This window comes from Colossoma macropomum, unplaced genomic scaffold (assembly GCF_904425465.1).
Source record: "Colossoma macropomum unplaced genomic scaffold, Colossoma_macropomum, whole genome shotgun sequence".
Taxonomy (NCBI): Eukaryota; Metazoa; Chordata; class Actinopteri; order Characiformes; family Serrasalmidae; genus Colossoma; species Colossoma macropomum.
In genome coordinates this window covers 52,369,343-52,381,401 of record NW_023494789.1, presented here as the reverse complement: position 1 = coordinate 52,381,401, position 12,059 = coordinate 52,369,343, and the positions used below count along the sequence as shown (strand labels likewise).

At 39.5% G+C, this 12,059-nt stretch overlaps 1 protein-coding gene across 2 annotated transcripts in view; it reads right to left on the bottom strand.

Moving 5' to 3' along the window:
• The window catches only part of LOC118808720, a 51,878-nt gene that overhangs the window by 24,493 nt on the left and 15,326 nt on the right, over nucleotides 1-12,059 (bottom strand). For both annotated transcript variants that reach the window (XM_036571606.1, XM_036571605.1), the window contains exons 7-10: nucleotides 10,970-11,353; nucleotides 10,005-10,049; nucleotides 8,494-8,877; nucleotides 28-51 (exon numbers count right to left, since the gene is read on the bottom strand). In XM_036571606.1, coding sequence (XP_036427499.1) covers nucleotides 28-51; nucleotides 8,494-8,877; nucleotides 10,005-10,049; nucleotides 10,970-11,225 — 709 coding nt within the window. In that variant the 5' untranslated portion in view covers nucleotides 11,226-11,353. The remainder of the gene's footprint in view (nucleotides 1-27; nucleotides 52-8,493; nucleotides 8,878-10,004; nucleotides 10,050-10,969; nucleotides 11,354-12,059) is intronic.

Below are 12,059 nucleotides of genomic sequence, written 5' to 3'. Positions count from 1 at the left end.
TAATCAGAATCAAAACATAAAAATTACCTGTCTGGGTCATTACTTTCATATCTGCAGAAGAAACAGAGGAAAACAATAAACATGATGACCAAAAATAAATATTATAATGTGGTTTGTTTTGTTACATTAGAAAACTATTTGAATGACAATCCAGCAAGATGGCACCACAAGTGGCAGCCTCAGCACAGCGATCTCCAGTACTTTCTTTATTTTTGTTCATTTTCTGTTTCTTGTTACTCAAACCTGATTAGTTACACCAGGAATGAACTGTTTAACATAAAGCAGTTCACTCTAGATGATCTTTGTTGGAGGAACAGCGGCTCTCTGGGGGAGATGGGGAAAGATGCAGACTGGGGAATCGTGCCGTGTGAAGGTGAAGCTCCAACTGTGTTTCGAACTGTTCTCCCAACGATTCATCTGGCGAAACTCCACTCCTTGCCCAATTAAATGGATGTGCTGCTTCTGCTCAATCGGATGAAGCAGAGCTTTTCATGCTCTGCTGCCCTTTGCTTCACTGAGACCTGGCTCAGCGAATTCCATCCCCAACAGTGAATTCCATTTTCTGGGATTTCGTCTACACCAAGCAGGTTGCATAACAGGGCTTTCAGGGAAAGCAAAGCGTGGTGGAAATTGCTTCTACATTAATGAATGTTGGTGTACAGGTGTCACAGTGCTGAATAAATACTGCATTCCAAACTTAGAGATACTGTTCATGAACTGGAAACCCTTTTATTCACCGCAGGAGATTTTCTTCTTCATCCTGGTTGGTGTTTACATTCCACCCCAGGTCTGCATGAATAACACACTGCACACCCTGGCCAAACAAATATCCGTCCAAGAACAAAAATACACGGCCTCACTCTTCATAGTCCTTGGGGACTTTAGCAGAGCAAAATTAAATTACAAACTTCCAAAATATAGGCAGCATATTAATTGTCACTCTGTTCCCCAGGCAGCTTGGGGTACTCACTTGCTTGGTCCACCTTATTCCAAACTGAAATCTGCAAAGCCTGTAGTAAAACTGTTTTGAATGTACAGATTGGAGTGTTTTTGAAGCTGAAACTGACAACATGGATGAACTAATACTGTGACATCTTACATCGCGTTTTGTGTAGAAATGTGTGTGCCAAGCAAGACCTTCTGCACATACAACAGTAACAAGCCATGGCTCACAACCGATCTAAGAGAGCTTTATCTGGCCAACGCAGATGCAACAGTAGTGGAGATAGGGCTCTGTACAGACAGGCCAAACACTTACTGACAAAGGAGATCAAAGTGGCTAGAAGAAGCTACACTGAAAAGCTGAAAAACAAGTTTTCAGCCAGTGACCCTGCACCAGTGCGGTGAAGCCTTCAAGACATAACAAACTATGGAAGACCACCACCCCGCAAACAAAGACCTGGCTGATGACCTGAATGACTTCTGTTGCAGGTGTGAGAAGGACAAATTCACACCCCTCAATTGCTCCAGCTTAACAACACCAATCACACCTCTGGCAACCCTTCTACCCTACCCCCAAGACACTCAGGCTGCACTTAAGATCTATGAAGTGGATGTGAGTCAGCTTTTCCAGAGACAGAAGACCAGGAAAGCACCAGGTCTAGTTGGTGTTTCCCTCTCTTGTCTTAAAGCCTGTGCTGACCAACTGGCTTCAGTCTTCACATAGATCTTCAACAGATCCCTGGAGCTGTGTGAAGTTCCCCCCTGCTTCACCAATGCTCCACCATCATCCTGGTCCGCAAGAAACCCCCATCACAGGACTGAATGACTACAGGCCTGTTGCTCTGACATTTGTTGTCATGATGTTCTTTGAATGACTGATGCGGGCCCACCTGATGGATGTCACAGGACACCCTGCCGGACCCTCTGCAGTTTGCCTACCAGGCAAACAGGTCAGTGGATGATGCAGTCAACATGGGACTGCAGTACATCCTGCAAAACATTTGACTGCCCAGGGACGTATGCAAGGATGCTGTTTGTGAACTTTAGCTCGGCCTTTAACACCCTTGTCCCAGAAATCCTCTCCTCCAAACTCTCCTAGCTCAATGTATCCTTGGCCATCTGTCAGTGGTTCCCCAGCTTCCTGACAGGCAGGCAGTCCTTACCTCAACAGGCAGGGACTTACCCCAGGAGATGCAGCTGGGTTACTTCTGGTGTATGGACAGTCAGCACAGGTGCTTCTCAAGTATGTATACTCTCCCCACTGCTCTTCTCTTTCTACACCAACAACTGCACCACTAAGGACTCATCTAAGTCCTGAGGTTTACAGATGACACTACGGTCATCAGACCCATCTAGCAGGGCGACGAGTCTGCATATTGGCTGGAGGTTGAACAGCTGGTGCTCTGGTGCAGTCAGAGCAACTTGGAGCTGAACATGCTTAAGACTGTAGAGATGACTGTGGACTTTAGGAGGCACCCCTCAGCACTGCACCCCTCACATTATCCAACAGCCCTGTGTCAACCAAGGTTTGGAGCAGCCACAAAACAGGACAGGAACTGACTGTAACAAACAGTAAAGACAGCTGAAAAAATCATTGGTGCTCCCCTTCCTGCTCTCCAGGACCTGTACTCTTCAAGAACCAGGAGACTGGCAGGAAAGATCATTACAGATTCTTGAACTACTCCCCTCCGGCAGGTGCTACTGAACTCTGTACACTAAGATGCAGTCTGCCTGCAGTCCAGACCTGTTGTCCTAAAAACATTTTGTTCATTATGAAACAAAAAAATGACATTTTTAGAATGTGTTGCTGGCATCAGTTTCAAAATGGGCATGTTTTTTTTAAAAAGAAACTTTCTCAGTTTCAACATTTGATATGTTGTCTATTTTGAATTAAATATAAGGTTTACAGGATTTGCATCACTGCATTCTATTTTTATTTACATTTTGCACAGCGTCCTAGCTTTTTTGGAAATGGGGTTGTATTAGAGAATCTGGTTATAAATAGGTTTAAAGATGCAGCATGACAGTATTCAGCTTGATTGGATGTACAGATGATGAGAGAGCCATTTGGCTTTAATAGTGTCATTTACTGACATACATGTGCCAGAATTCACAGGCTACCTCAGAATCTTTTGAGACACAAGTTTCATTAGAATCAGACAAAGTGCTTGAGTTACAGCTGGTTTAGTCATCAATGCTATGATTCTGACGAATTGGTCAACATGTGGCTGCCTTGTTTACAATTGTCAATATTGTTTGGATAACTATAGAGCTTCAATATTTTGCACATAATTTGATAGAAGTTGTTAGGACTGGAGAATAAATCTAGAACAAGTTTGCAAAAGTAGGTGCCGAAACCCAGGAATTTAGAGAACTGTAGATGCTACAAAGCCTCTCCTTTGGGCTTCCATGACGCCCAGCTTCAGCAGACACAACACCAGGCTCTCCTCGAGATGTGCCAAGTTCAATGAAGTACATTTCAACTTCTAGTGAAGGGGCAAGAGGAGAACTGAAAGGTGGTGAGGAGCCTGCTTCAGAACACCCATCCACCACCTGAGAACATAATTTCCCTCGTGAAGATGACGCCTCTGAACAATCCTGAAGCATTTATCAAACTCTTTGAGAAGACCATCCAATGGGATGAGAAGGACTGAGAGGTCCACTTAATACTCCTTCTTACCAAGGAAGCACAACATGCCTCCCAACAGCTTCCACTCAAGTCACAGCTGAACTACACAGAGCTGAAGAATGGCATTCTTCAGCAGATCACTCAGACTTCTGTTAGAAGACTGAGGCTCTGTGGTTGTGATTGATCTGGTGGTTTAGGAGCAATTTGTTGTGCCTCTGCCAGATGAAACAGCCACATGGGTCCAGTGCCACCAACTAGAGTCCCTGGATAAGACCATCCCAATGGCGGAAGCTCACTTGGAGGCATGTGCAGGGGCAGGAACAACCCCGCAGAAGCCTTCCACACAACCAGTTCATCAGTTGGCCATCATATGCTTCTCTTTTCGTTGTCCTCTCTCTCCAAACAGGTGGCACTGGCTGAGCCCATGGGGCCTGGGGTAAAGCCTGGGCAGATGTGCTGGTGATGTGGGGAGCCGGGTAATTTCCGGGATCAGTGCCCTTCAATGAAGGTGGGGACACTTGTCCACTGGTCAACAGAGACTCGCCAATCACCTACTCCTTCTCAGGTGCCAAGGTAGATGACATTACGCAGCAGTTTCCTAGCCTCCCCGCTAAGCATTCAGACATCCAAAAAGTCATTCTTCATGTAGGCTGTAACAGCATCAAAGACAAAAAACTGAATTCTTGTAGAAAGACGTCACACAGCTGTTTGACGGACTCAAAAACTGTGGCAAAAAGATTTGTATCTCTTGCTCAGTCTCCTCCTTGGGAAGAGGCATGGGAAATTTTAGCCACTTCTTAAACCTCCACAGTTGGCTTTTTTTTTGGGGGGGGGGATTTTTTTATCGACAATTTTAATCTATTCTGGAATTGTCTTGTCCTTTTATAGGAGCGACAGGATTCATCCCAGCAGGCTTGGCTCACAGATTCTACAATGTGTTTTACTCTGTTCTTAACCTGAAATGAGTACCTGAAATTAGAAATGAGTACTTAGCTATCCCTGTAATCATTAGCACTCAACCTAGGATCAGCTACTCAAGTAGGGGAATAAAGCAGAAAGGTAACCTTTCTATTAATCCAGCTAATCCCTATCAGCATTAAGCCATTCTGGTCATCCCTCCGCCCCCAAACTGTCTCACAGACCCTATGAGACCCTCTCTTGCGTGCTCCTTATAAAAATGTTAGAATTCGAGACGGATCAAATCTCTGAGATCTATGTTCAGGCAGCTAAGGAATAAATGTACCTCCTACATCAGAAAAGCTTTGAATTTAGCTTTAAATTCTTTCAAATTGTGGAAGTCAGCTTCTTAAAGAACAAATAAATTCCTATTTCAACTTGTATTTTAAGTAATGATCAACAGATTTCTGATCAAGCATTTAATACTCATTTTGCAGATGCTGGACATTTATTTGATAATACTAATACAGAAGTGTCTCTCAGTGAAATAGATACACCCTCTGCTGTAAGACATGTTCTCTTTACAATTCATCCCTTCTCTACTCGCTTAGTAGTCAAAGCCCTTAACACCATCAACACTAAAAAAGTACAGGTGAGGATAGTTTGGACGATTTTTTCTGAGGCTTGCAACCCCGATTATTTTAGAACACATATATATATATATATATATATATATATATATATATATATATATATATATATATATATATATATATATATATTATATTTTTAAAGAATCTGTTTTATCATGCGGAATTCCCAGCATCTGGAAAACAGCAAATGTAATTCCACTTCACTAAGGATGTGATGTTTCAGATCTTAAATTCAAGCCCATCTCAAAACTGTAATGCTTAACCAAAATCTTAGAATCCTTAGTGAATGACCAACTCAAGACATTTGAAAAACTGCAGCGTTTTTTATTGCCCTACAGTCGCTTTTTACAATCATAAACTAGTCTAAAGTGTTGAGAAAACTAATTTTCTGCTGCTTTCCAGAGTCTCTAACATTGATTTTTACACTTTCAAAATCACAGCCCTGAAAGGATCTGACATTGAAAGAATTAGTGAGTACAAATACCTTGGCATATGGCTAGACAACAAGTGCACTTTTAAATACCATGTTAACAAGCTTACATGGAAACTGAGACAAAAACTTGGCTCCCTGTATGGAAACAAAGTATGTTTCCTGAACCACACAAGGAAAAAGATTGTTGAAGCAACACTATTGTCTAGCCTGGATTATGGTGATGTGATATACAGATATTCATCTGCAACTACTCTAAAATCACTAGACTCTGTACTTATCTCTGCTTTAAAATTCCTTACTAGTGACCCATACAGTGTCCATCACTGTGTACTGTATGAAGAGGTTGGCTGGTCGTTTCTGGCTATGTGTCAGGAGACATATTGGCCTATTTTTATCTGTCACTCGCTTACTGCCCAAATGCCATCGTACATCACAGAAATGCTCAGTGTAAATAAAGCATGTTACCAGACTCGTTCCAGTGGCTGGATCACCCTTCAGGTGCCAAGAACTTTTACTGAACTGTGAAAATCTGCTTTTAGCTGCAGCACCAGTGGCTGGAATTCACTACAGGAAACCCTAAAGCTTCGCTCACTGGTGTCACATTAACATTTTAAACTTCTAGTCTCTAACCACCTCCACTCAGCCTGACACTGTTTTATTTGATTTTACTTAACTTTTAATGATTTTTGTATGTTTTAGCTGTTGTTTCACTTTTATTATTTCTTTCTGGCTTTGTTCAGAGCTAGTCTTAAAACCCACCTTTTCCAGCTGGCTTTTGGGTGAACCAGAATTGTGATTTTTTTTTAATTATGTGTATTGTTTTTTCCTGTTTGTACATGTTAACTTTTTTTTTATCTTTATTGTGCAGTGCCCTTGGGTGTCTTGAAAGGCGCTTATCAAATAAAATGTTGTTGTTGTTATTATTATCATCATCATTATTATTATTATTATTATTAAAGTTTTCATTTATAAAGTATTTTAGAAATATTAATGTTATTTATGAATTGTTAAATAGTATATTAATAAAGTATTAAGTTACTTTATAGTTGCAGTTTTAATGGTTTATTGATTTTAATTAATTGATTTTATTCTATTAATATCAAAATATCAAATATTGAAACTGAGAAATTTTAATGTTTTTTGAAAAATGTATGTCCATTTTGAATTTGGTGCCAGCAACATGTTCCAAAAAAGTTGGGACGGGGGCATGTTGACCACTAAGCTGCATCACCTTTTCCTTGAACAGCACTCTGTAAGTGTTTGGGAACTGAGGAGACACTGCTGTAGTTTAGAAAGTGAAATGTTTTCTGTTCTCACTTGATATAGGATTTCAGCTGCTCAACAGTTCAGGGTCTCCTTTGTCGTATTTTTCATTTCATAATGCGCCAAATGTTTGGCAGGCAGGCCAGTTTAGCACCCGGACTCTTACTATAGAGCCATGATGTAGTAATACGTGCAGAATGTGGTTTTACATTGTCTTGCTGAAATAAGCAGGGTCTCCCTTTAAAAAGACGTCGTCTGGATGGCAGCATATGTTGCCAAAACCTGTATATATGGTTCAGCATTAATGGTGCTTTCACAGATGTGCATGTCACTCATGCCATGTGCACAAATACACCCCCATACCATCACGGATGCTGGCTTTTGAACTGTGTGCTGATGACAAGCCTGATGGTCTTTAGCCTGGAGGACGCAGGGTCCGTGATTTCCAAAAATAATTTCAAATTTTGATTCGTCGGATCACAGAATACTTTTCCACTTTGCCTTGGCCTATTTTAAATGAGCTAAAGGCCAGAGAAGGTGGTGGCGTTTCTGGATCCTGTTTAAATATGATTTGTTCTTTGTATGGTAATTTGCATTTGTGGATGCAGTGATGAACTGTGTTCAAAGACAGTAGTTTACATAAGTGTTCCTGAGCCCATGCAGTGATTTCCACTACAGAATCATTTCTGTTTTTAATGCAGTGCTGTCTGAGGGCCCAAAGATCACAGCCAGCCAGTATTGGTTTTCAGCCTTTTCCTTTACATACAGAGATTTCAAGTTCTTTGCTGTTTTATGCTGAGAAAAGTTATTCTTGAATTGTTGCACTATTTGCCCACACAGTGTTTCACAGAGTGGTGAACCCCTCCCCATCTTTAGACTCCGCCTCTCTGAGATGCTTTTTTTTTACGCAGTGATGTTACTGAACTGTTGCCAGTTAACCTTCAGGTGTTTTTTAGCATTACATACCTTTACCAGTCTTTTGTTGCCCCTGTCCAAACTTTTTTGAAACATGTTGCTGACATGAAATTCAAAATGTGCATACATTTTTCAAAAAACAATAAAATTTCTCAATTTCATCATGTGATGTGTTGCCTTTGTACATTTTCAAATAAATATATGGTTGAAATGATTTGCACATCACTGTATTATGTTTTCATTTACGTTTTGTACAGTGTCCCAACTTTTTTGGAAATGGGGTTGTATTTATAATGTACAGATCCAGACGTTAAGTCACTGTCTTTACAATTTCATGTTTGGTGCTGTTTGTAGTAAAACATTTCTTCAGCTTTCACTGTAGAACAAACATCTGCATTTTCTACCACATATTCACCTGTAGTTTGAGTTTTTACAACGTGTCTTGTGTGCATTCAAAAGCACAACCATGTCTGGCACAGTTTAGCTTTGTTTGTAGCATGTGATGACAGTGTAGTTTTGGGGGTTTTGAGTGTTTTCATAGTTGAAACTTTCTATATGTGTGATACTCTCTCCTTGCCTTATCATCCAGTGTGAGCACCCTCACAACAAAAATACAAAACATTCTGTAAAACGCCGACGTTAAGTGTGTGATATTTTTCCAGGGTCAAAATCTGGATTGTAAAAGTCAGAGTACACCCAGTTTAAGAATTTTTATACCGTTTCAAACAAAATATTGTATATGTATTATCTCAAATAATTACCTGCACAATACGCCAACCTGCAGTGAGACGGTTTGACAAACTCATAGACATAGTAGTTTCCTGGGCAAGCTTTCACTCGAATAGGGTTGGATCTGAAGTTACAGCAGTCGCTATCCCAGTTACCACAGATTTGGCGGGTGACCACTCCGTCCTGCAGCTGTGGATGAGTTCCATTGATCCAGAGGGGGGCGTGAGTGCCACACATGTTAATATTAACACATGACTCTGGCATCCGGACGCTGTATCCTTTATACATGAGTCTGTACCAGCCAACCCACGAAACAGACTGATCACACTTCGCATTCACAGTGTCTGAGTAGTTGGTGGCTCTCCAAGGTTCGTCCAGCACAGTGTAGCTGTAGCACGGGTCAGCACTGTTGGAGACTGTCATGGAAACAGTTTAAAAAGAGTCACAGAAACAACGGAGATGATCAACATATGAAGTCAGTGTGCTTAGTCATATCTACTCATGAGTATATGAGTATTTGAGTATATGAGTATATGTCCTGCATATCTCTCTCATTAGACCTCAACAAATATCCCCAGAAATTACATAATTTTCTGTCAAATATCCATTTTTAACAAACTACAAGTGTCTAATAAAAATGGTTTTGTGAGACAAGTTCCAACAGATGATGTTACAACCAAAAAAGGTTCATTTATGGCACTGTGCTAGTGTCATATCAGTGTAAAAAATAATGTGAATGCATGCTGTGTTAATCATTAACAATAATTAATAATCAATAATTCATTAATAGCTGACAACTGAATGAAGAATGATTAGAAGAACTGTTTGAAAGTGTAATTATGAGTTTCAGATGTCTGTAGCACTCGCCCAGGGTATTTAAAACCAAGTCAAGTGAGCTGAAGGCTGAAAACTACCTGAAAAAATCATTCATCAGCTTTTAACAATGTTATTCAAACACAAGTTCATAAAGTCATCCATGTGATTATTGAGTTTATTAAAGATGGAACTTAGAAATGTTTACAAGTTACTTAAACAATAAATAGTGTGCAAATAATAAAAATGCATTTCAAACATATTAACCAATGAATTTGCAATACCATTCTTATTCATCAATGCCAAAATGTTATACAAGTTTTAAAAATGATATGGAAATAGCTTTCAAAGATCTAGCTATGTTTAGAAGTTCTTTATTAATGTACTTGCCACATCATAATTAAAGTAGTGCTTATTCATTCTTAATAGCTGCTGTCTTACCCTTATTGAGTGCTTATAAATTATAGTTCCAGGTTATAACCTGTTAAACATGGACAGTAGCATCCAGACCTTTTCAGCAAAATACAATACGGCAATTTAACTAAACATTGTTATTGTAAATTGTATTGTAAGTTACTGTAAAATTACACTTTCCAGTTGTCCAACTTCTATGCTTGGACCCCTAATAAATGATTTCAAAATGATCATTAAAATATCACACAATGTCCATCCTTTTGCAGTTTAAAAATTTAAGATAAAAAAATTAATTATCAAAAATAGAAAAACTTACTTGTCAGGGGTTGGTATGTAGGTGTTGGTGCTGCTACTCTAACATCTTTTAGGCAAGACAAAAAAACAATAAAAACATTATTGTTGAAGAAGCATTTAAATGAATAAAGATTAAAGATGGGCCTACACTACTATACACTAATATGTATGTGTGTGTTGCTTTTAACCCTGATTTGCCCAACAAATGTTTACAATCTGAATTGATTTTCCTGGTAAAAACTTCATCAGAAGTGATTGATAGTGTGGATGATCTGATGGTGAGAGAGGAAACGACTCAGTCTTTGGCTTTTCCAATCAAAATCTCAAGAGTTTAGGAGCTTTCTGATATTTCCAAATATTTTTATGATGTTTACCATGAAAATGTAAAAATGTAATGTAACTGAATGAGTGATTTAGGCAGCGGCCAGTCAGAGAGCTAGGAGAGAGATAAAAGGTAAAGTGTGTGTACACAGCATGTGTAGCGTATCACAAAGGTGACTTCTGGTTGCTGAACACAGGCAAATAAGAGCCTTTATAATGTTTATAATGTGTATAATGTACCTCTAAATCTTTAATGTCTGGATCGGTACATATTTGTAGTAAAATATTTGTTCAGCTTTCACTGTAGGATAAAATGCTGTCTGCATTTTTCAACCACATATTTATCCGCAGTTTGAGCTTAAAAGCACAAACGTGTCCGGGACAGTTTAGCTTTGTTTGAATCACTTGATAACGGTAGATTTGGAGTTCTGAGATCTTGTATGCAGCTGAAACTTGTGTGTGATTCCCTCTCATTGCATTATTGTCTAGTGTAAGCACTCCATAACAAAAATACAAGATTTTCTGAAAAGGACTGATGTTGAATGTGTGATTCTCTCTGTTTTAGAATCTGCTGTGATTGTAAAAGTTGTACAGTGTACACCCAGCTTACGAATATTTATACAGTTGCACACAAAATATTGTATGTGTATGATCTCCAATATTTACCTGCACAGTATGCCAACGAACAGCCAGACGGGCTGACAAACTCATAGACGTAGTAGTTTCCTGGGCAAGCTTTCACTCGAATAGGGTTGGATTTGAAGTTACAGCAGTCGCTATTCCAGTTACCACAGATTTGGCGGGTGACCACTCCGTCCTGCAGCTGTGGATGAGCACCGTTGATCCAGAGGGGGGCGTGAGTGCCACACATGTTAATATTAACACATGACTCTGGCATCCGGACGCTGTATCCTTTATACATGAGCCTGTACCAGCCAACCCACGAAACAGACTGATCACACTTCGCATTCACAGTGTTGGAGTAGTTGGTGGCTCTCCAAGGTTCGTCCAGAACAGTGTAGCTGTAGCACGGGTCAGTACTGTTGGAAACTGTCATGGAAACAGTTTAAAAAATTGTCACAGAAACAACGGAGATGATTATCCAATTAAGTCAGTGTGTTTAGTCATATCTACTGATAGAGTAAATTACAGCAATAGACTCCCTCTCATTAGACCTTTAATAGATCACCAGAAATAACAGTGAACAAAAAGCATGTAATTGGCAGCATCACTTAGCTAAACAGTTAACCAAGTATTTAAGTTCTGCCTATTACTGTTAAATTGCAGTTACACTAAAAAATTTGAATTCATGTTGTGAAATAAGTAGAGCTGGACTGGAAGACTGGCAAACTTGGCTCTGAAAAAAAAAAAAACTGACGTTTTTGTTGTAGGGTGAGTTTAAAAATATTGTGCCACTGGCAGGTCATATGTGAAAAATATAAAAAGTAAACCTTCTTAAACCTCATGATCTGCATCCATAAGTAGGAGAGAATATAAACAAGCATTTGCTACTCAGAATCACAGCAGGATCGCTTGGTCTGCAAGAATACTTCTATCAGAAAATGTTGAAATATGTGAATCTGAGCAAAAACAAACCTTCTGTGCTTGGACTCCTAATAAAGGAGTAAGTGAGTGTACTTAGTCATACCCATGTGGAAAAAAAACATATATATTCCAAATTATTTATCAGTTATATTTTTGCAATGCATGAAAATGGCCAAAAATGTATTTGTTACATGTATTTTTTAAAATGCAT